At 37.4% G+C, this 25,929-nt stretch overlaps 1 protein-coding gene across 2 annotated transcripts in view; it reads right to left on the reverse strand.

The window, feature by feature from the left end:
* Positions 1-25,929, reverse strand: part of APP (amyloid beta precursor protein) — a 201,823-nt gene that overhangs the window by 22,791 nt on the left and 153,103 nt on the right. For both annotated transcript variants that reach the window (XM_085241509.1, XM_085241500.1), the window contains 3 exons: positions 21,650-21,778; positions 19,505-19,604; positions 1,266-1,487 (listed from right to left, as the gene is read on the reverse strand). In XM_085241509.1, coding sequence (XP_085097635.1) covers positions 1,266-1,487; positions 19,505-19,604; positions 21,650-21,778 — 451 coding nt within the window. The remainder of the gene's footprint in view (positions 1-1,265; positions 1,488-19,504; positions 19,605-21,649; positions 21,779-25,929) is intronic.

Consider the following 25,929-nt stretch of genomic DNA (forward strand, 5'->3'; position numbering starts at 1 on the left):
ATGGATCTGTAGCCATCCTTCAGATACACCCAGAGTCCTCATCACTTTCTTCAGGTTCTTATGGCTGGCCAGTCCATTTGAGTTTGCCCATCTCCTTTCTGCTGACTTCTTGATGTTTTCATTTTAGCCCCATTCTCTTCTCTTCCCCTCATATTTGATATGCTTCCATTTAACCTATTAGTTGACTTCTGCTTGCACCTTAGCCTGGATCTTTGGCTTCTCTGACACCTGGCAATTACCCACTTTGATCACAAAACTGGTTCCAGCTTCACTGCAAGCAAGAAACAGCCCACAGTCTCTCACACATTGTATTGAAGTGAGACTAAGAGGAAAGCACTTACTCACAGAAAACTGCACAAGGTCCATGATCAAAACTTACTCTGAGAGGAGGCAGAGCCTAAACCAATGATTTCAAAACATTTCTGGAATACTTCACTGTCTGCACAGCTCAGCTACGCTTGATCCACAAAGCACAGAATTACACAGAAAAAACTTCTGTAACTCTGGCGTTTGTAAAACTAGCACTCTTCTGCAGAAACAAACCTCCACTGCTGGGATTAACTTAGCACTAATGAGGATGGATTTGAACTGGTAAAGGAAAACAAGCACAAGAGAAGGAACTTGAACAACATCATCAGAGTTCCTTATGTTTCTAATTAATTGGCTCTGGCACCCGAGTGAACCACCAATTCCAGATTATACATTAATTATTAAAACATTAGGCAGCCACTTCAATACATTTGCCCATGAGCAACATAAAGTATTCCTCAGGGAAGACATCATCACTAGCTAGTTGCATTGCTGCGTATGCACAAACATTTCTGCAGTATATTCCATATGACCAAGAAAACCCAAAACCAATCCCCAAACCTCTCATACTAGGAACGTATTAGATCTGTAGCCATTTTCATGCCAGCAATAAAAAGCTCTTTAAAGAAAACACTTATTCTATCATGACACGTCTGACAACTTATCTCCCTTTGCTCATTCTCATTATAAGACACTCATAACATGCTGGAATTTATTTTTATCTGTTTTTAAAGAGAAATAAGTTCAACTCTGAAATTTATTGTGTGACTACACTGACATTTAAGTCAGAACTCTGATCAAAGAGACACAGCAGGCAGACTAGTTATAAAACTTCACAGTTGAGACCTCTATCATTCTTATATCAGAAATATGCCAACTTTCAATGAATAAAATGAAAGAATCATCATACAGTACAGTTGAGAATACTCTGTGGTTTCTCCCACTATTGTTCCTACCTTCATTTTCAGTATTGGCTGGAACAGAATCAACACCAAAGGGATGCCATGGCTGAAGGTCATCTAGACTGAACTCTCCATCCACTGGAAGAAGTTCAACTGTGGTCTTAGTTTCCGTCAATGAAGGCATGAGAGCATCATTTCCATAGCTGATTCTGGGTTCGCTGATCATATTGGCCAGAACATCGTCAGAGTAGTTTTGCTCTTTCTGAAGCAATTCATCTGCAAGGAAATGAACACAGGAATTATCTGAAAAAAAAATCTGTATTTCTGAGCATCTATTTCCAGGGCTATTATAGTAAACATTTACAGTCATGAGATCCTACTTTATTATGATAAAGAAAAACATCAAGAATTGAAATAGTTGAAACTCTGAGGAGTACACTGCTAAGTAAAGCATTTTTTAAACATCAACCAGAACTGTTCAATACTGTTTTCTACCCATGTAACACCACAGATCACAGGGTTGTGCTTTACAAGTCCCTAGATTCTTCCCCATTACTTTTAAAAGAAGCACAAATCAATTCCTTTCAACTTAACACGTTCCCATACCTCAACACGCAAGAGGTCCACAGGAAAGACTGTCTTTGTTATTTTCCCCTCTTTTAAAATGCTCACTTACAGAAGCTCAGCCTTGCTCTTAAACCCTAAATCACTGCAACAGTTATTGTATTAAATTGGGCTTAGTATAACATTGAATCTGAAGAAACATTTTTTCTTTTAATTACGTAACTTTACTAATATGGAAATAGTTCTAACAATCTTAAATTATAATAAGCATCTGTACACAAACTGTTTCACAAACAACCAGGATCTAAAGCCCTGCAATATTATCTAGTTTTTTTGTTTGGTTGGTTTTGTGGTTTTTTTTTTTGTGGTTTCTTTTGGGACTACAGCAAAGTGAGAACAATGAAAGCACTTTCCAACTCCAACGATCGTATAGGACAGATTATTGAACTCAGTGTTAAAAATATGTTTGGAGGTTGTTTGGGTGTGCTTCATTATTCCAACTCCTTTCTTAGATCAAAGTTCATCCACTCTTGATCTTCTCCTTTGTTGTCTTTTTTTTTTTTCTTTCAGTAGAGGTACATTACTTGCACATACTCTGAAGGAACTTGGTGCACAAAATCACTTTCTAGTAAGCAAGCAAGTGCTATGAAGAAGGTAAGTAACTGCTAATAATACATCAATATACTTAGTATGCAGATATTAAAAGTTCTAAATAGTTCAGAATTGAAGTGTTAACACTAGTCAAGTCCAAGTGTTTGCACATGAGTACACACGACAGTTGACGATACAAAAGCTTTTCTTAGGACTTGCTTCTCTTTTGAATTCATTAATGACTAAGTAAAGTCACTGTTATTGCTTCACATCCACATCCGAAACCTGCAGCAAATCAGGGACAGGAATCACCACTGTATTTTGCCAGACCGTTTATGTAGCTCTGTAGGGGCTCTCTCACTTCCTAGCATCACCAATGAGAAACTGCATCTGCATTTCTAAATAAACCAGAGCTTTACAGACATCGGTGAAATCTTTTCAATCATATTTCCCTCTTGAGCGTACACAACAGCATACCACCACAGCAGCACACAGTACCTACACAGTAGACCTCAACAAGGATCGCCACCACCTCAAGAGCATTAGTTTTGGCACTGCTTCACTACCTCTCAGTGATGATACATCTAGGCTCTGCTTTGCAATAGATCTCTTAGAGCTGATGGAACTACTACTACACCAGAGTCAGAGCATCAAAGTTACAACCCAAACCCTGGGGCCAGCATAGGTCTTAAATCTTGCAAATTGATGTTTCAATACCAATTTTCCTACTGAAGCAGTAACCGCATTTGTAGACAGTAAGCCAACATTACTGTTAATATGTACAGAAAATTAAATTCTGTCAGTGAATTTGTTCCTAAGAAGGACTTAGTAGGACAGTACAGAATGCCTGCTGAACACTGAATTATTTTTCCATTCATGTTCAGTTTCTTGAAAACAATATTATTTCATAAGTTGTAACTTGATATTCTAAGCAGACACTGTATCACATGGTATATGTTAATTTTTATTAGTTGCAGAAGATGAGACTTATCAAAAAAGGAGCTGGATGTTAAAAAGCCTGGTTTCCAAGTGCTGGGTGCCTTGCAGGGAGTCAGGGGTGACACCTGTTTAGCACATTATTGTATCAAGTTATGGTTGATCACAAAAAAGATGAGTATCACTGGGGATCTAAGCACCTGCAACCCAGGAACTGCTTTGAGGTGCAACTTGCCTCATCCTCACTGTCCTCCCAGTGCCTGCGGATTCTGCGGGACAGATGCAGAGAGCTGCAGCCTTGGCAGCAGAGGCATAGAGGTGCTGTGCCTCACACACCCCCTTTTTTTTCTCCAGGTAGTGTCAATCTTTCACTACTTGTGCACCAGCACAATGCTTTTCCTGCCTTGTTCCTCCCTGCTGATGCACAGTGTGTGACCTACAGACAGCTCCTGCCCTTGGAGAGCAACATGCTCGGAGGGGAGGGAGCAGAGGGAGTAGGACCTGCCTTCTAGCATGGAGACCCATGCTCAAGGGGAAGGCTACAGCAGAAACACAGCAGGGCCCACCAAGCTGCAGAAATGGGTGCCAGACTCACATCATTAATACTGTTCCGACAAAGGCTGGGAGGGACAAGTACATAAAACCTCTCAGTGCTGCCCAACTGGGTGTGAGTTGTCACCACTTCTTGCAGGCTCCGTTGTTTGCTACTCAGCTGTGGCACACAACACAGACTTTAACCAACTCGCACAATAGATCAAGTGAGGCAAACAGATATTACAATAAGCAGATTATGATTGCATTCACTTGACAAGCAGGGAGACAATGGCCAAAACGAATCAGCCCATCTGACGTGATGGCAATGAACTATGGTGAGAAATGAGAAGCTCTTGGCTTAAGAACTGTGCTTGACTCCATCAGACCAAGGCATATGTGTCTGCATTGAGTAAACGATTTGCAAACAATTGTTTCAATCTCCAAGCTGTTAAAAAAGTTTGCCCTAGGATTTCCAGTTATCGATGCTAGCTGGCAAATCCCAAGATTGATTCTTTCAGTGTTGATTTTGTTCAAAGTATTGATGTCTACTTGCATCGTCAGCTACGCTAATGGAAAGCCATATAGCCTCATTGTTACCCATCAATAAAGTACTCCCTCCCTTCCTCACAGTTGCCAGTTCAATTTCCCCACCCCACGAAAGACAATTCCCTAAATAAGTAGAGAGTACAGATGCAGCTGGAGGCTAGGATGTGCATTCAAGGCTGTTTCAGGGGTTTTCTTTGTGCAGTGAATGTCTTCATTATTAGGTGCTGAAAATATACAGATTCTAGGCTGCTTTTCAAAATTTCATCTCCCCTCAAACCAAGACAAAAACCCTCGTGACAATCTTCCTATAATAGACTTGTTGCTCTACTCATTATCTCTTTGTAACATTCTGTTAAGTCCTGCCAGAGAAAAATAAGGAGAATGTTGAAAACATTTTTTTTACATTTTGAGAGCACATCTCAACAGTAACCATGATTTCACAGAAACAAAACAAAACAAAACAACAAAAAACCCACTAAGTTGAGACCTCAAATCTCCCAGCAGCTGGATTTGGTGTGAAAGTGCAACTGCTCTACTAACAGGAAGCCTGGGACTTGCAGCATGGCCACCTTCAGGCATCCAAACTCGTCCTTTATAGGATGAAAGAGGCTCGGTTACACTACTTCAATAAAATACTTCTTAGACTTACTAGCATTTGTAAGGAAGTTTCACTCGTTCTTACACTCACTGCGGGCATTCCCCCATGGGTTATTACCCCCAAACAATAGTATCAAGAAAAACTGAAGCTAAATATCTTTGGGACATTAGATACAAGAGTAAGACCACTGCAAACTCCTTTCTAGACTTATCTACTTCTCTGGAAAAGAGAAACACGGAGCAGAAGAAAATAAATTCACTGGAAACATCTGATGGACGTTGGGTTGTTTGAAAGCAGTTCATTTACAATATCCTATGACTGTACCCTCTAGCAGATTGGCTTTGTAAGAGCACTGTAATAGTGAAGACCATGCCAAATCCTAATAGAGTCACCTCTATTAGAGCAACACAGATCATGATATTCTATCACTGGAACTTTACACTTTATTGGTATACAATACTATTTACCACACTGGACTCTGTTGTACTTAATACACCTCCTAGCTGGCATAGATACAATGAAAAAAGTTTAATGGAGATCATCTTTTCTTGCTGCTCTAGAACAAAAGCAATTCACTAATTATCTTTCAAGTAATCATTTTTACTTAAATGATTATTTATTTAAAATTTCCAAAAGTATTTATTTAAAATTTATTTAAAATTTCCATAACTATTTACATCATCGCTTTGCTTTATTTTCTTTTGTTGGATACCTACAGACAAAAAGCTCTGACCTCATTATTGCAAGCACAATTCTCGAATCTGCTTAAAAAGTAACTTCAAAATTGGCAGTTAGAATTTTGGAAGTTCTGTGTGTCAATTTAAGGTTTAGAATCAATTTAGAAAAGAAATGCACTCAAAACACCTCTTCTAAGTACTAATTAAGACACCTTCAAATTACATACATGCCATAGTTTTACTCCATAAGCAAACTTCCTTTTAAAAACCATGTATATATGATAGACTGCATATTGATTCAGCAAATAAAGGTTTGGGAACCAATTCAAATAAACTGGTGCAAAAGCAGAGTCTTATTGCCTCATAATCACCATCTTATCAGTCAGCACTCAGTGACAAATAAGCATGTGGTCCTCTCAAAGTTATAGCTGCTTTTGAGCATGCTTTCAAAATGACAAATTTAGAAGTGTCAGCAACCACCTTACTGTTCCCAATGGCAAAAATTAGGAGCATCTGAGTCACAGTGATTGCTTCATTTGCACATGTATTATCTTATACCATTTGGAAGATAGTTTAAATCAAGCAAATGCTTTATGTCATAATTAGGATTACTAAGAGCAATTACACAATCATTTATAATAATGCATGTGGTAAGATGTAACATGGTTAGATGCAGCTTTCAGTTGTATGCCTACTTTATGGGCTAATTCAGTATGCCACAGTTCATAATCCTCATCACAAGTATTTGCCCAAAGGAGTAGCATGGATGTAATATAGTTAGTTTTTAACTAAATTTGAATGTCTGAATTTTGGCAGCTGTATAAATCAAAACACCCCAAATTGGTAAATGTGAAAACAATACCCCCTTAGAGGCTTTGTACTAGTGAATACTTTGAAACAAAATATAATATTATTTACCTGAATGTCTGCATTTGTATTAGAGCTCCTTTATAAACTGACAACACATACTTCTAACCATCAGTTATACTAGTAGTATTGCCACAAAACTAATGCAAACAAACAAATGTATTTCAAATTCTGGAAGCACAAACATTTCTCCAAAAGACACCTCTAGTGATACACATGGTAATTACAGGTTTGTGTAAGCAACTCTGAAATGCAAAGTGAGGATCTCACCATGAGTAAGGATTTCAAAGGTAGCTTTTCCAGTCCAAAGTGCTTTCTGTACCTGCAGTGAATGCAGATTCTACAAGTCAGAAAGGTAGTTAAGTCACTTGTATATCCTGTAGGTTTCATATACAAAGTTTATCACATCAACTAGGATTTTCTCCTTTGAGATGAAAGGAAAGAATATGCCAGAAAATAGTGTCTATTTCCTCCAGCCTCTGTCCAAGTTAGAAGAAATTTCAAGCACATGCTAAAATTTAATCCTACTTGGTTTGCACCAAACCATAAAGAGCTAAGCTCCACTAAATTCCAAGCATGTAATTACTCTAAGGTGCTCTGCTGTATCATATCACGATGTTGCATACTGCTAGATGTCATAATTATCAAGCTGCACTATCAAGCTGCAAAACACAATTATGTCGTGTTCAGTGTTGAACTAATGTATTTTAATAGTACAAGACAAATATAATTTAGGAATTGATTCTGATGAGAACCTGCCTACAGGAAGGCATGAGTGATTTCATTTGTCCGTAGGCTTTGAAGATGATGATAAAAGAGTGATGTGCAATATCAGTCCTGTGAAACACTGGAAATGAACCCAGCCTATAATGTTCTGATCCATACTGACAAAGAAATTTCATTACCTGATCCATCAGATCTAAACTTTCTCTCTTATGGCTAGCCTGTGGAATTACATCACAGCTCCCCTTATCTGGAAACTTTTACAGTGCATTATGTCTTTGTTGGGGTTAAAATGAGACTGAAAGAACAATAACCATGGAAAACAGCAGTTCTTATTTTCTGTTCTGTAGAAACATCACCACTAGGGCAAAAGTAAGTAGCAGAAGTAGCAGCAGAAGTTTTTCAGACTTAGAAGATTCTTAAGTGTATGGCAATCTCTTTCTTTAAGGTGAAAAGGCTCTTCAAAGGCTCTTCTTATAAAATGACATTTGAAGTATCATGAAACAGTTGACTTATATTTTTCCTCTTGAAATAAATTAACAAAAGAACCATCCCAGGGCCCTTAAAAACACCCCACTGTCTAAGAATTGAAGTTTAAAGAAAATACACCTCTGAACTTGAGAACAGCTGTAATATTTAGAAATATATTAAAAATAATGCCTGTAATATAAAAAGAATGCTAATACATTAAAAAATTACAAATTTGTCACTTTTTTTTTCTGTTTCTTATAGCTTCTGCCACTTCAGCATATATAGATTTCAACGCTTTTCAAATTGTATTATAAAAACAACCCATATGAGTACCCTCCTGTAAACAGATGCATGTAATAATGCCCCACTTAAATTTGCATTTTTGACTCATTTGACTTCAATTATTTAACAAAAAAAAAAAAAGAAAAAAAAGATGTTTAACTTAGATACAAACTGTCTTACAAGTGGATCATATTACAAAAAAATTTCTGGCATTAAACGGTTCAAAGCATGAGAAAGCCTGGAAAACCCAATTCAGCAAAACACTTACCAGCTGGTTTTATTACTATGCAGCGATTAATCTCAATATGACCTAGGTTTTCCCCTTAGAGATAGAATGCAATGCCAATTTAGTTTTGTACATGGTTGTGCAATTTCAGAGAGGCTTGGAGTGAAGTGCATGAGAATTTCCACACCACTACACTGGTGAAGAACCAGAAACATTCACCTCCCATTTTTCCCACAGCTGGTTATAAATCTCTTGCAATTCTGCCTATTTTGCATGAAGGCTGCTGTAGCATTCTTTGCCTTCAGTGAAAGAATGCTGTAATTACTATAAGCTCTTAGCTACTCAACAGCTAAATACACCGTTAGATAAATATTGATATATGGCTATACATAGGTACACATTTATAGTTTGTTTTAACAGTGAGTCATCTAAATCATGACTGCATTTCCCCTTTAATTAAAAACAGAGTATTGCAGAAAATATGTGGGACAGAAAAACACCAGAAGCTTATATTATATCTGGAAAAAAAAAAAAAAAGTCATTAAATAGAACTAAAAGACACTGCTCTTCACTTTCATGACTTTAAGACTTTTTAACCATTTCTGTTGTCTCCTTCTCTACTGCTCACATCCACTTCATTAAACTTGGTTAACATAGCAATTTTGTCTATGAGACAGAATTCACTATTCACGGCCATAAAAGCTCTAGAGTAAACACAAAAAACCCTACTTCCATGTTACAGCATTCCTTTTGGCATAAAATTTGAATGGAGTATAGTTTTTTGTATGCTGAGCACCACATTTTATAGACTGGGATCTCTACGTTTTAGCATGTGAAAAGTTCCTCTCTGAGCAAGATGATGGCAGCCAGACGTCAACCTAGACAAAACAGTACTTAAAAAAAATACTTGGAGAAAAAAATGAATTGAAACTCTATTCTGTGATCAAGAACATACATTGCATGGAGCTTGCTCCAAAAGTAATGCCTCCAATTAATTTCCATTACAACAAATGGAACAACATTTTTAAATGACAACTAAGAGCACAACAACACTGTCTGACAGAGCAAATTCTCAGCTACAAAACACTATTTTTTAATGCAGTCACCACAATTCTTGCCAGCTATGAACAAGGGCCTGTGTGCTGCACTCATAAAAATCTGCCCCAGCAGAGGTGACCACTGGCATTACTGCTGAAATGCAACACCCACCCCTCACTGCACTCACATCCCCTGTTTGGTCTCCAGAAATGCTCAGCAAGAGTCAATGAGTTTTTTCTGCATAGAGGAATTAAGTGACACACACCTTTCCTTCATCCACACTGCCATGACAGACGCCATTCTGTCCACCTCTGATGCTTTGGGCAGCACAATATAATCGAAAGCTTTACTTTTAGAACAGCCCTCATATAGCATAATCCCGATCCACATAAGGCACTGTGCTATTTATTTGTAAGTTATTTAACTACCAGCCATATTTATTTGCCAACCTTATAATAGATGCTAAAATCCAAAACCGGAATACAGCCTAAAACTCCTTCTAACACCTGAAAGAAGTCAGTTACCTATTATTTTATATAAACTCTTCTACAGGTCACTATACAAATCCCACAGATTTTTTTATTTTTTTCTGATGTGTACTGAGCTCTTTGGGCAGCTTGGAAACCATTAAATATTCCATAAAAATACCCACTTTCGAGCATTTTGAAGTTCTAATTTGTTGTGTCTGATTCCCTTGGACATAAGAGAGCACTGTATTCTTGACTCACTCGTAGTAACTTAAATCAGAACTAAATGGAACTGTGCAGCATCTGCTTCAGACAACATATATTTTGCCTATTTTTAAGTCCAGTTTTAGCACTTGATAGGCTAAATATAACTTAGGCTAAGTATTCTAAAGAAAAATGCTTGTTAAACATAGCAAATATATACGTGTAGGAGGATATGGTCTGTACTGACATCTTTTTACACCATATCTCATACATAGGCTCTAATAGCAGGAAGCAGAACAGTGAGAGGACTGGACACCCCCCATAGCAAGCACAATTCATTTTTCAATTAAATTAGGCATATGAGAATTGATCAGCAGGAGAAAGCTGTGCTGATGAGAAATTGCTTCATTTGTAATCCCATGTGCATGGCAACTAAATTGTGGAGATTACTGTAATATTTCCATCAATCCAGACATTCTGCAAAGTCAAATATCCTTACCTCAGTAATTTTTTTCTCTTTTCAGCCTAACAGTAAGAGCTTGCCTGGCAAGAATACATCAGATACTCTTGATTATAGTAAGCACATGTGAATTTTCTCTGAGCACAAGTGAAGATAAAGTCACGGTCAAATTGAGTAAAATTTAGCACACCATTGGCATTAGAGGCATACTTAAATCTACCCCTCAGGATGTCTGCTTATGGTTATGCATTTCAAACTCCTCTGGATAGCAATTCCCGAGACTTGCTGTGGGAATGGCAACTGACATGCTAGTTCTATAGCTTTTGCAGATGGTCTGTAACAAGTTCTGAGTGGATACCTTCAATCTGATAGCAAGAAAGAATTAAGATAATTAATTTGCTTCTTTCACAATCAAACACTCCCTGATCTTAAGTCTGATCTTAAACTGAATGACATCTGTAATGCATCAGCAACTAAGACTTGGAAGCCGGTGTTGGAGTGATTGTGCTCCTATGATTTTGGGCTACTTCAGTGCTTGTGGACACTTGCATTAATAACTCAATTTATGGTGACAGGAAGAGGAGTTTGGCTGAGGTGACTCAGTCCCCATTAATTAACAAAGGCTGGGATAGACGAGCACAGTGAAGATTTCATCTCCCCACAGTCCAAAACCTTTTTGGAACAGCCGTGAAACTTCGTCGTTATCCATTCCAGACACTTTTGCCTCTTATAGGCATACATATCCATGAATTAAATTGCATGCATAGTCAATAAATCAAGAAAGTTTCAATAGCTAAGCATGTTGACAGTTCTGTAAGTGGGAAGTGTGTTCAGCAAACTAGTGCCTCTCCCACCTGAATGGAACCTATATATTCACAAAGTCAAACGCTTCCAAGCCAACCTTCTCTTGGATCACATTTGCAAGGTGGACAACTTCAAGATTTTTCCAGACTTGTCATCCATCTAATAAAATAATGACATTTTAAATTTGGCACATGATGAGATAACTCATTAGCTCCTTAAAACATAGCGGCAGAAGCAATACAGGAAATACAAAGAGAAAGACTGGGAGAAGCCATCCTGCTTCACGGAGCAGTAAATAAGGCTTTAGAGAAAGGTCCCAGTTTAAGCAATGTGTGAAAAATTTCAGTACCATAATGTACTTTATTTGTATCATCTCTGACGAGAGTTCCAGCTTTTCTTTGTGTTCATACCAAAGAGCAATTAAATCAAATCAAATATATGCCTGTGGACATATCTGTAACTATGAGTTAATGGTGACCTACAAAGCTTTCTAGTACCAAACATATTCAGTATATTGATTTAAAATAATACACATATATATTCACCTTTTTTCTACAACTCTGTTTTCTCCAAAGAGGCATGTGAAATGACTGGAGAAAGCCTTTGCAGCCATTTATCTCATTTGCAATATCTGCAGATCTGGAGAAAGTTGGCTCCTTCACTGCCTAAAGTCATTTTCATGATATTTATGAGATTAAAAGGGGGCTTGCATGTACAAAAATCAAGATTCATATCTTCCCTCAAGAACATTAATGCTCATGACCAGATATAACAGACCATTTAGCTACAAAAAATGGACAGGATATATGTCAGCAAAGAGCATTTAGATCTATTCTTAACATCTTTTATTCTCTGCCTAATTTTCTAGAACAGTTAAATAAGCAGGACAGAAAAGTATGAGAGGCTTAGAAGAGGAAAACGTTGGATCTATTTCCCAGATTTTTTTCATTTTCTCCAAAGTTGCAGCAGAGGACATATTTTACCAGCAGATAGAGTTGAGTCTCCAACCTGAAGTAATAACAGGTTCATCAGCTCTGCCAAGCCTGCGGAGTGCAGAATTTACAAAGGCTCAGTAACAGACTGTTGTTCCAGCTGGTGAGTACCTTTCCCTACTAAAATGCAACATAGTAAAGGAAGGCATTGGTTGATTCTCCTCATAAACAGAATTCATTGCCTTACTGCAAGAAACAGCTCAATGGTATCTCGCTGTATTTCAAACATTAGAGAATGAAGTGGCAAAACTGGAGGCTTAGCACATACTGTAGGGTTATGATGACGCAAAAAAAAACTAAAAAGGCTGAATTATATATATAAACTAGCCAAACAATTTTAAAACCAATGTCCTTTGGTGGAAGAAGTCCTAGTTGGTTTTAAGTATTCCAGCAGGCGTGTATCATGTGTTTAAGCACATAAAACCACCCTAGATCATGTGTAAACTTTAATATATAATTCATTTGCTTTTCTGCAAGAACTCCATGCTATCTTTGGTTTGTGATCTAGCAATATATTTTTTGCTAGAGTACTAATAAATCATCTATTCAAAGGAATGTTATAAGATTTCAAGGGAGATTAGAAAGTAAAGAATAACAGCATAGAAAAGTCATTTTTTTTTTTTCTTTGGAAGCCTTCAGTTTGTACTGGAAATCACCGTAGGGTGACCTGTGCAAAACCACATTCTCTGAAGGCAGCATTCAACTGTCTGTTCCTGTCACATTATCCTCTTGGGCAAAAGCAGCAGAGCAGAACTGGAGGGACAGAAAGTTTACATGACACAGCACAGATACACAGAAACTCTCTGCTGAACCTTAGAACACAGGATTTACAGTACCTTAGGTTAAGATCTGCACATAAGTGTGCTACTTTCAGAACAGAAGATCTGTTCTGAGTTTATTGAGAATTTTCTCTGTGGTGTAGAAACATTCATTAAACCTGAATAGAAGAATTACTTTCAAGGAAAAATGTGCTAGTTTTAAGGGGGGGTGAGAGGGGGAATACAATGCCTATGATTTGGCAAAGATGACATTTCCTTGCATCCAAAATCAAAGACGGTGCTTCTTAAGAACGAGACAAGTGCCTGGAGCAATTTAGGAACTACAACTCCAGGTAACAAATGTGACCTCTGGAATGGTGGAAAACACAAAAACTTAGCAGAATTGACCAACATTCTTCAACTGCAGATTTTTGTAACTACTGCAGCTGCAGACTGATTTATAGCTGTTCATCTTATCCTAGGCGAAAAGTTCAACTCCATTTGATTGCATCTAAAAAGACAAGAAGAAATACGAACTGGAAAGTATGGATAACTAGTAAGAGAAATTGCTTCAGAAAAATAATTCTTCTCTGACTCTTCATCCACTCATGGACAGTGCTCTATCTAACAACCAAGCTGAACTCTCCATCGTCTATTTCAGGATCAGTCAGAGACCATCTTTATACTATGAAGAAGTGGAACAAGAATGTAAATATTGATAACTGAAACAGTCCTTACAAAATGTGAGTTAAAACACTACTGCAGACTCCAGATGATTTACAGTGACTTAATTAAGCAGGTTTGTCAAAACCTGGTGCAAAACCTTAACTGTGCTTAGGAGGCGCACTACAGATGACAATTCCCTATCCTAATCTACGCTGATTCACTGCACTTAGTCTGCTCCAGTACAGAAAAATCCCAGAGTGCTTATTCATTTATGATCCATATTTCAGCATCCCTGTTCTCCTTCAACAACAACATAAGACCCTATAGCCACTCTGGTACATGATGTGAATTGTATCAAACAACTGTTACCAGTACTTTCATCCCTAGTTTTAAAAGGAAGACTAGAACTGATCCCTAGTTTTTAGCTAACATCTTCACGACCACTGAGCATTTTCAAGAAGCTCCTTAATATTTTATAGTGTAATGTAATGAAACTGAGTCATAAGGTAATTACTGTTCTTACTTGATATATGAACGATATTATTACCATACCTTACAACACCATTTTAAAAGCTACTGACACATATACTATATGTCAACTTCCCTTTATTATTCTGATACCTTAAATACAGCAACCCAACTTCAAATAAAGGTGCAGAAATCCTAAGCATCACTTTAATGATTTTAAATATCATTTCTGAAGATGGACTTCTCTTTGTTAAGCTAAATCTTAAGAAAAATCTCAAAAAAAAGGAGATGCCAAGAAGTTCACTGTAGTCTGAAAGACATCACCTGATTACATATTAAAATCATAACATTTTAAGAGGAAGATAAAGAAAACAATCACAAAAGAAATGGCACCAATCAGAAAAGATACACAATTTGCTTTTGGGAAAACCTCAAGGGTTTGTTTTGATTCTGCAAAATAAATTCCCAAACCACAGTGGTTTTCATTTTGGACTGTCAGCCTGCAGCAAACAGCTAATGCTCTCACAATTTCCTAAGAAGGATACCAGAAAAGGAACAGAGAAAAGCATCCTAATTCAGCTTGTGGCAGGAAATGCAGCGAGGCTGTGGATTGACCATAAGTAAATCAGCAGCTAGAAAATAAACAGTTGGTTTTAGAAATGCCTAAATATCAGACGTAGCTCAGCAGTTCAGTAACAGCAGTTCAGTGTAGTCTGGTTACCCAGACAATCTGCGCAGATGCAAACTGACTGGTATAGGGACCTAATAGTTAAAGAGAAAGGGTTAAAAGAAAGCAAATCTTCAAACATTTTTAATCTGTGCCTTGTCCTATATTTACAGTTGTCAAGCTTTTTCTAAAAATATTTACAAATCTTCACAAAAGTTGTGAACTAAATGTCAAGAGGCAAAATTCTCTTGTTCAAATGCTAAGCTAGAGCATACAAATAATTCAAATGGCACATGAACCACCACATTCTGTATGCATTTGAATGCATGTAATGATCTGGAGTCGGCTTGTGTTTGTTCACTCCCTCTGCTATATAATGAGTGTGCTGCAGAAGAACAGAATAGGCGCAATGGAACAGAATAATAAAATAATGGCAGTTTGATTTTATTCGGCAAGGGACAAATTAAATCATATTCTCTTACTTATTACTTGCTCATAACTCATAACTGGACGGCTCAGGGTTACTTAGGATACTGCTGAGTTAGGTGGTGCTAAATATTTCATCAGTGGGGGGCTAGAAAAGATGGACTTGAGGACATCAGTTTGGAAACAGAGCAGCAAAGACAATTAGATATTCAGCTCATTGCCTACTCATTTGACTAATACCCAGAACTCTGTTATAGCTTCTTATTTGGAAGCAGTGCTGGCTATGCCACTCCTGGCAATAAACTGCCCTTTAATACATGGATAAGCAGCCTAATCAAATAAGGATTTAAAGCAAGATGTGCTAAAATAAACTGCTGATTTCTATTAAAAAGTCCATCATTGCTTCTCTGAAGTTATATACATATTAAGGTATAGAGGGAAAAGGAGAGTACAAATAGCAAGGTAGGTAAATTATCTTGCAGCATCCAAATATCACTTCTCAGATTTTTTGGGCCACTCTTTTATTTATATTCATAATCCTTGTCTGTGAGAAACACTATTTAATGCCAAAGATTACATCAGTTGCAGAGAGCGACATGGTTTGTAGCACATTTGCATCACTGCAGTTTGAGAAATCACTTGCAGCCAGAGTGATAAATGGCCTCTTACACAAGCTGTCTGCCTGTTTTCCAAGCTCCATCATAAAAAAATCACAGTCAGAAAGACCCCTCCCTGCAACTGCTGCACTGATCCTTTATCCCTCTGCCTCATCTTGAAGTCTAGACTGGCAGCAGCATTGTTCCTTACACATCTTGAATTTCCTTCGAAAACACATTCCTGCCATCCTGATGTGGCTCTTGCACATTACATATTTGTCAAATGCTAAGCAGCAAAAAAACCACCTTACTTCATTTAAGAGATGCTTTCTATTCCTCAAAGACTTGTGGGTCTTCCTATACATCTATACACTCAAGTCATTTTCTGTTTAATCCAACAAACGTAAACAGGTCACAAACAAATTGCTGATAAGGGACCTTCTCCAACAGTTTTATGACTTTTTTGTGCTGGAGGCTACAGACCTGGATACAGTAGTCCAGGCAGGGCCTCACAAGGACAGAGCAGAAGGGGACAATCCCCTCCCTCTCCCTGCTGGTCACCCCTCTTCTGATGTAGCTCAGGATGCAGTTGGCCTTAGGGGCAGCAAGTGCACACTGCTCACTCTTGTCCAGCTTTTTGTCCAGCAGGGCTGCTGTCAATAAATTCTTCTCCCAATCTGTACACATATCTGGGTTTGCCCCAACCCAGGTGCAACACCTTGCACTCAGCTTTGTCAAGCCTCATTAGGTTCATGTGGGCCCACTTCTCAAGCCTGTCCAGGTGCCTTTGGATGGCATGCCTTCCTCATATCAACTGTACCACTCAGCTGAGTGTCATCTGCAAACCTGCTGAAGGTGCACCATCTGGAGTTATTGATAAAGACATTAAAGAGATCCCTTGAAAAGGCTGCATCTAGAATAAAAACTGGGTTTGGTATTTTGGAATCTGCACTTTAGAATTATGACTTAAACCTGCTTTTTGAGATTACAAACTTCTAAAATATCTTTTATTTAAAAGAAATTATGAATGTCCAACTGTTAGACTGCAATTCATACAATCAACAAGCCACCAATTAAAATAATCTTCAGACTGCTGAAGATGAAAACATTGTCCATGAAATCACCAAGTCCCAGGAACAACTCTGCATTCTATTTCATATAATTCAACTTCACTGCATAAAGATCTCAAAAACAATACAGAGATTATAAGGGAGCACCTCAGCTCCACGTGCATTTCCAGTGAAAGAACACCACCTACTTCTCAGGGGTGAATCTTGTTAGCAGTCTTTCAGATAGATAAGAGGAAAAAAATTAATTTAGTTTAGTTTGTAGTTTTATATATATATATATATATATATATATATATATATATACACACACACGCACATATATATATATATATATATATGTAAATCAGAAGCCCTGAGATTCAAATTTGTCAACAGCTGGTCATGGAGAAACTGTACAAAATGGGGCATAATATTTCTAGCAATGAGAAGATCTAGTCACAAGTGGCACCTTATTGTGGAGGAGTTAAAACATAAATTCACAGAAAACAAGATCTTGTCTGTCCTGCTGCTCATAGAACCACTTGTTTAACCTAGTGAAAAAGTAATTTTGTCAGAACTATGTATTCTAAAGCAAAGATTATTCGTTCCTCAAGGTGAAAACTGTTCACGAAGAACATTGCAGTCAAGTGTGGAACTAGCAACCAAAAGCATAATGAACAAAGAAACACAACTTATGTTTTATAAGCCATTTCAGTTGGAATCATAGCAGCCTAAGAAAAGAACTACTTTCAACTGTTTCCTCACTTATAATTTATTAGTCACACGCTGCTTGCCTGCAATAGTTTTTACCTAGGTATTTTCCAACTTGGTCACTGGCCTGGACTTTCTAAGCAAGTGGTTCCAAAGAAAGTATTTACTAAAACATTTGTCTTTTTAATGATAGTTGTAGTACTTCTTGGGGAACCTTACAAAGTACAATTTTATTAGTTTTTTACTTCTTCGTAGATTTAGCAGCAGTATTAGATCTCCTTTTCCATGCATTTAGGAAGAGTACCAAGGCTAAGAAGGTCACTAATTTCAAAACAGATCTGAAGCTGGCTCATCATTGTGCTTAAAGCTGGAAAGATATTGTCTTCTTCAACAGAAAGGAATGACGTCTTAGAACTTTCCATAAAAGCCATATGTATATCTATAAAGTCAGTGTTACCAAGAAAGAGAATGTCTATCCTGGAAGAGAATAAACTTCCTTCTCTACACTGCAAATTATTTTATTTTATAAAGCCCAGATCTAATAGTGTAGTTTTTAATTTTTACTGCCTAATAACTCCCAATATAAGAACATATTTTTCATTGCTTTACATTTTGCAATGCTTTGAAGAAATTATACTATATCCCAAACCACATCCCCCCAGAAAATCAAGGTAGGGAAAAAATACTTCAGAGACTGATAAATTCTTAGCTCGTCTCATCTCACTAGGACATAATACCCTACTAATTTTAGTCTCTTTTCCTCCTAAAAATTAGTATTACATTTGAGATTAGGAGTCAGATTTTTGTAAACCACTTAGCAGTTAACAGATTTCAGCTCCCATGTCTCTTCAAAGCCTCTGAAATTCCCATTCCATTTCAGTATTCAGGAAAGAAAATTAAGATGAATGTCCTCACCAATAAGCATTAACTTTACTAATAATAGAAGAAATTGAAACTTCAAGCAAAAATACAACCAAGAGAATGACAAATATGGGTAAAAAAACCAAACGAACTCGACAACTTATTATCTCCAACACCTAATATCAAGCAGGTCTTTTCCTACAGAAATGACACACTCTCAATTTATTAATAAGGGTTTTATTTGAATAGCTCTCCACAACTGCAAACTGAGACTGTTGTTTGTGTCTTGTAATTATGAAGAACAGAAGAATGTAGTTGAATTAATCTCTCTCCTTATGGTCTCATAACCACCTCCCCAGCTCTGTTTTCTGAGCTCATCCTTCACTTTCTAAAGTTACCTTACAAGTAAACACATCTGCTTCCTAACCTGTGCTTTGGGTGCAGGGGAATCCACCACTACTCTCTGTCCAACACATCCTTATTGCAATGGCACAGCTTGCTCCCTTGTTTCATAAATAATTTACTAAATAAATGCATGACTGGTAAGATACTGCCAAGTTGTATTTAATAAACCCTAGTTGTTACCTACATTTTTCTCAAATTCTTGTGAATTTAACTATTCTTTAGCTGAGGGATTTCCCAAATGACTGCATCAGTTAAAGTAAATGCCACATTAAATTAAATATCCAAACCTAGGAAGGATTTAATAAAGCTACTGATTGTTAACAGCTGCTTCCACATAGCATGGAGGCTCCAAATGTATATTAACATATTACATGGAATATATTAACAACAAAGGCTGTATGATTATGTTACTGCATAGATTACACAGGAATTAATGAAGTTTACATATAATGGTAATGAAATTGCATTTTTTAAAGAAACAGGAAAATTCTGAAAGCAAATTATGAACAAGCTTTTCCATTTAGTCTGTCTGATAGTTCATATTCACAAGTTTATATTCATTATAATTCATAATTCATAAGTAAGTTTGTTCTATTTGTAAGCTGGGACAGTGTATCAATAGAAGTAAGATGCTGCAATTTAGCTTTTAGTGGTGATTTCTTATCAAGCAAATATTTTTGTTTTTCTACATTAACAGTTTGCATACCGACTTCATCCTGGATCTCCTCAGCTACAGCAGGCACATTGTAGAGGAAGGAGAGAGACTGATTCATGCGTTCATATATCACACGTAGATGTGTCATAACCTAAAGAAATAGAAATATTTTAAGGAGGGGAATACGAATACTATTATTAGTAGCTATTATAAAAAATTTTACAAATTTTTTTTTTGCAAAGCAAGACAGTTTTTATTTGAAGTAAAGTAGGAATAATATGCTCCATGTGCTGAAACTGTCAAATGCATTGCGATATTCACCTCTCCTACACAAGTAGTGTGCTAGACATTCCTCCATAGCAAATACCTGTAACACCATGGGAATGAAGTAACTTAAAGCAAGAATTTACATTCGCTGTGGGGGTACACAAACAACTGCTGTAGCAGAAATTCACAGCCTCATTTACTCTCCAATAATGTGTACATTTGCTCAATACTGTAACCTTCTGCATGCCGTTCAAGCCAAGAGAGGCACAACTGATTGCTGGATCAAAATGTATCAGCTGTTTGGGTTTTTTTTATTTCTTTCTCCTTATTCTAATACTGCAAAAAGAAACAGCTACTCTCTGGAGAAAGATGGAATGCTCTTGTTAAAAGCATTTGAAAACATTTCAAAAAATATTTCCAACCAGAAGTATTATTGTGTTGTCCCAGGTGATTCTAACTGTTGCCTCAGGTTGTGCCTCCATGCTGCTATGGGTAGAATTTCAACTTCCCACAATAATCCTCCCCAGGGTACTCTGCAAGTATCACCTCTCTTCAACAGCAAGGAACACAGAGGTACACCTTGGAGGACATAGACTACTGACAAAGGCAATTTTAAGCCCAAACAAGAAAATAGGTTACATACAGCAATTTCAGTGAAAAAATTTATGCTTCTGAACAATTTTGTTTTTTCCATTTTCCACTGAAATAAAAACTCCTGGTAGATCCTCCAACCTACATTCCTTCAACCTTCTGACCTATTCAAGAAGCGAAGATGTTATGGAAATACACATCCCTATGGCAATATACAAAACAATAACTGTATTTCCTGTATCCAAATGTCACTTTCCATTCTTCACATGTGCTGCCAAACAGCTTGTAGTCTGCAAAATTCCATTGGTTTTTGTGATTTAACAATCCAATGTTTTAGAAATTGAAGTAATGTAAGATGTAAAAGGACATGCTATCATATTTGAGAGAAAAGAAAATCAAGATCACTGCAGAAGATGTTTAGAAGTGTGCATTTTTAACTCTAGCAATTTCAAGCTAGCATGATCTCCATGTACAAGTCTGGCTGAAATAGCTGTTTCATAATTCTAATATGCAAATCATGCCATTCAATGAGGTATATGGTTTTGATTTGGCTTTTAGCAATGCCAATCAGTTCATAACTGTGTGGCTGGAACAGAGCTTCCTATTGCATCCTGCAGAGGGAACAGAGGAAGATTCTGCAGATTACAGCACACGCTTTTAGCAGCTTATCCGTTCTGCCTACAATTTTAATTGCTGTTTTGAAAGCCAGCTATATCTTCTGTGTTTTTTTTGCTTCCTCACCCTCCATGATTTACAGAGATAACATAAAAGCTGTTCCAAAACACACACATTGAGGACTGCAGTAACATTCAGCAGTTAAAATGCCACGAACTACTATGCACATTTTAAAAACTATGTTAAACTCGAGTGCATTGCAGTAATCACATTTATAGACATTACAAGTACCTCTCCAATGATTACAAAAAGACTGGTTGCAGTCAGATGGCTGTACCACTTCTGGTTTTGCTGCTTCAGTTAAGTGAAGCATAACCATATAGCTAAATCTATTAGAAACATTTTCCTCGAGGTATTATTTACCAAAGCAGTAATAAAGGCCCTGGGCATTACTGCTCTGGATGGCTTCTTGGGAAGTGCTCATGACTGGTTCACTGTTTTGACAGACAGAAAACCTGCTTTTCAGTTCTTCTCAAAAGATAAATTACACCCACACGGCTACTACATCACTTTGTCTTGATCTTCTGCAGGAAAACAATCTATTTTTTGTTCCATCTAAAACTGCCCACAGAAAGTAGTCAAATGTTTTTTAAAAAGTAAGTTGACAGAAAACTCACAACGGTTACAAGAAATGTGACCCCACTAACTCTCAGTGGGGATTACCTGAGATCTAATTTGGGCTGCTTTCTTTGGGTCTACCATCCGGACATGTTCAAAGTGTTTGAGAGTATGCTGTCTGTCTTTCTGCTCAGCACGCACATACTTCTTCAGCATGTTGAATACGTGACGAGGCTATAGGGAAGAAACAGGAAATAAATTTAGAATTAAATTTAGAACAACACATGTTTTAGTTCCATACATTGGAGGTATGCCCCAAAACCGGAGCACAGAACAACTATTACGTTGCATGCTCAACTGAGATCAATATCTATTAACTACAGTTAAAACTGCAAAAGACTAAAACTGATTTTATTAACCAGTATCAACTATCAAATAGAATGCATACAGAATCAAACCAGAAGATTAATAAACTGCTAAGCACCTGCAGAGAAGATTATCTGAAAGCACTACTCTATCAAAGCCGAGGAGTAATCAGACAGATTTGACTACAAAACTTGTTAAACAAATTCAGGACTGCTCTGTTCTGCTAATATTGCTATGTGAGCAGAAGAAACAAAGAGGAAAGGAATAGCTGAGGTATGGAGGGCACACATCTTCTCAAAGTAGCCCACTTGGGTATCAGATTTAAAAAAAAAAAAAGTTTATGTATACATTTCAGGTGGTTTTACTTACTAAAATTAATATAAAAATAAATATGGGGAAGTAACAAAAATATAATTATATACCTCAAGGCATACAACTAAACATGAACAAAGGAGAGAACTCCAGCTGAAGGGAACATGAAAAATATACACAGACTGATGGTACAGCAGTGAAGACTGCAAAGAAGGGAAGTTTTTCCTACCATGAAACTAAGACTTTCACTTTTAACTCAGTGTTTAGGGTGACGTTGGAAATCCAGCCCCCTTCACCAACTCTGCTTGCGTGGTTGTGCTTGTGCATTTTTTCTGAAGCTGCTGAATAGTGAGAAAAATGAAGCTGACATGGGTGAGAAGGAAGGGTATGGGGATCTTACTGTGCAGGAAATTAAAGAATGAGCAGAAGAAGGGAGCAGCCTCACTGGGTACTGGCACAGATCCAGAAGAACGGGTGCAGAAGCAACAAAATAAGCATCAGAAGCTCTGTGCACAGCTTTCTGAAACAGAAAGAACTGTGGGCGAAGCTGAAGCTTTAGGAAGACTTAGATTCATGGTCAAATATAGATTCTAAACTAATTTAACATTTACACAAGATATGAATACTAAGCCACAGAGCTTGAGGAGTGAAGAATTTCTTTGCTTGAGAGAGGCAATAGATTTTAAGACGTCCAAAGAAAGTAAAACAAAGGTTATCTGAGGATCTTTCAGACAGAGAGATGTGAAGCCATTCCTAACCAAAGGATTAAACTTAGTAGTTCCATGACAGAAAATTCATTTGTGAGGAAAATAACTCCAAATCACCAAAAGTCAATCAGCCTGTGATGAAGTTGCAAGAAACCATGAACAAATGTTGAAAAGTAAACAATCCCTACAACATTACTATAATGGCAAAACAAAATGAAATGCCAGCTGTGACAGTTTATAGGAATAAAGGCTAGAAGATCACTAAGGTTTAAAATAGTAATTTTCTGAAGACAGAAAATATTGTTCCCTTTCCTGACATTTCATCATTTGTTCCCCTGAAGCACATCAAAATAGCAGGTTTGTGTACATTAAAGAGAAATGAATTAATTTCTATTTCTTCAAGGAATACTCAAATTGAAGTGTCATGTCTAATGCCAGAAGGATATACATATGTCACTCTGAAAGTAATGCCTCCTATTTATTTCCATGGAAGGTACAGCAGATACAAAGTGCACCATAACACCATTTGAGAGAGCAAACTGACAGCTACAAAACTCAGTCTTTCAACACAGTCTCCACCATTAGCTGTATATTTTCACTAGAGCCTGCATGCTGTCCTCATAAAAATCTGTACCAGCAGAGACGACCCACTATCGTTATCACTACTGCCTCACTGCACTCACATCCACTGTTTGGTCTCCAGAAATGTACAGCAAGTGTCAATGAATGTCAATGGGTGCCATTTTTTCCTCATGGAGGAATTCAGTGACACATCTTTGATTCACATGCACTTCCATGTCAGATGCCATTGTGCCAGACTGCCCCTCTGCTGCCATCTGTCACATGGCGACGAAATGTAACAGAATATTTGTAGGAAGGCTCAACTTCTACTGCCATACCACCATCTGCCTCTGACATCATGGGCCAATATAACAGACTATAATATGAGGCATTACTTACTGAAGAGTCCTCTTAAAATGCCTCTGCTTCCTCTTCCTAAAATAGCCATTAAATGTCCCAGATGCAATGGAGATCAGTTCAGACCTCTAATCTTCCCCTCCACAACTTTGAAATGCTACTGGCTAAAGACTTGTGGGCCTTTGCTGAAGGCTAACCTGCTAGGGCCAGTGCAAAGTAGTCACAGATCTCTGCAGGGCTTCGCATACCCACCTGTGGTTACCATAAATAAGGACCAAATTTAACAGGCAGAAGTTATTTTTCTCCTCTATGCCTAGAATTGCAGATCTATTGCTTGCAAACTTTGAACAAATTTGTGGATTAGCAAAAATACCTCTAATCCCAAATCCCATCTCCATACTGTATTACATCCACATTGAAGTAAACCACTTCTGCTTAGAAATCACACTCATGTACGTACTTTCTGCAGCAGGATTTGCCCCCAAACCTCTTGCATCAAGTGGTGGTATGAACTCTTGTAATGTGGTAGAGTGGAACAGCCACTCTAAGTGGTCCAGAGGAAAGGAATGGCTCCACAGGCTAGCTCATAAAAAAATCTCTCGCAGAATAACTAACCTGAATCAGCCAGCAGGGGCTACTTAACTATCATGAAATAATACTATTATTTTCAGCTGTATTTGCTTTGTCAGCTTGTTTTTATCAGCTTTCCTCTAAAAGAGACCAGGATATTCCCAATGTGACTTCCATTATCTGCATGTTTTTAGTTATCTTAAATAAGCGGCCAACATTTCTGGCAACTGCAATTGAACTAGTAACCAGAATGATTGGTGACTTCCTGAGCAAGAGGATCCAGCTCCAAATTCAGAATGCGTATCACTTCACAAGGAATGTGGTTTAGATAGGAATAACATTGCTTACTGAGAATTGGAAAACCCTGAACTGACTAGAAAGCCACATTAGCATGGCACATATTTATTTTTTAGGCCAATGTAAAGAATAATATGAACACACCTAATAAGCACACATACAGTAATGTTGAGTGAAGTAGTGCAAAGTCTCCTGTTACAAGCAGCTTTGAACTATTTCAAGCACATAAATGTCTAAAGACATGTCATTTATGCCCATGAAACTTTTTCCACTTGCTTTTTATCCAACACTTAGCACAGCCAGATCATAGTCCTCTTAGAAGCTACTGTAACAGATGAACAGATGACCTGTCATCTGACTGTATTTTAGTTGTTAGACTCAAATCTTGTTAGTTTTGTAGCATGTGTCAAAGTATTAGTTTTTGTGTGTTGGCACTTGCACATATATTCAATCTATCCGGTCCATTGTAGACAAATTCACAGACTACCTGTGCAGTTTAGGTATGCTATTCAAGCTGACAAGGCATCATTAAAAAGATACCTTTCTACCTAAAATTGCAGGGAGTATGTCTACTCTCTTAGTAAAGCAGTTCTTTGGGGATATATAGATGCAATCCTGACAACCTATTAAAAGGTTTCCAGCTGTACAAGACAAGCCTAAGCAGAGCACAAATCATTGATGGAAACTTTTGCTACCCAGTGGTGAATCCCAACCCCACTGACTATTTAATCAGCATGAAATAAAGGTGCCTTTATTTAATGTAGAATCAGTTTAGAGACAAGATTACTGACATTCTTCTTTAACAATGAAATAATAATATTCATGTTGCAGTTTATCTCCAAATACACACCAATGGGATCTGCTGACCAAGGATTGTTCTGTCCTTTACCATGGAAGGTGTTCCCAGTATCAACTATTGGAGAACATGGGCTCTCTTTCTACTTCACCTTTTAAGGCATTTCAAAAGGCAAGAATTCTATGTAATAAATGCTTAAAAGCACTTCAGAATCCTTCTGGAGGAAATAAATTGACACACATAAGCCATATGAAGACAATACTCATATCATAACATGACTTAGATCGATAGTACTAGTTTATCAAACACAGTAGAAGAACCCTACAGAAGGCAGCCCACCAGAAGCTGTTCAAACACAATTCTAAGTAGTGAATATTTAGTGATTACATTCTCTGCTGGTCTTAGCAAGGATTTAGCTT

This window comes from Meleagris gallopavo, chromosome 1, assembly GCF_905368555.1.
Source record: "Meleagris gallopavo chromosome 1, MGAL_WU_HG_1.1, whole genome shotgun sequence".
NCBI classification, from domain to species: domain Eukaryota; kingdom Metazoa; phylum Chordata; class Aves; order Galliformes; family Phasianidae; genus Meleagris; species Meleagris gallopavo.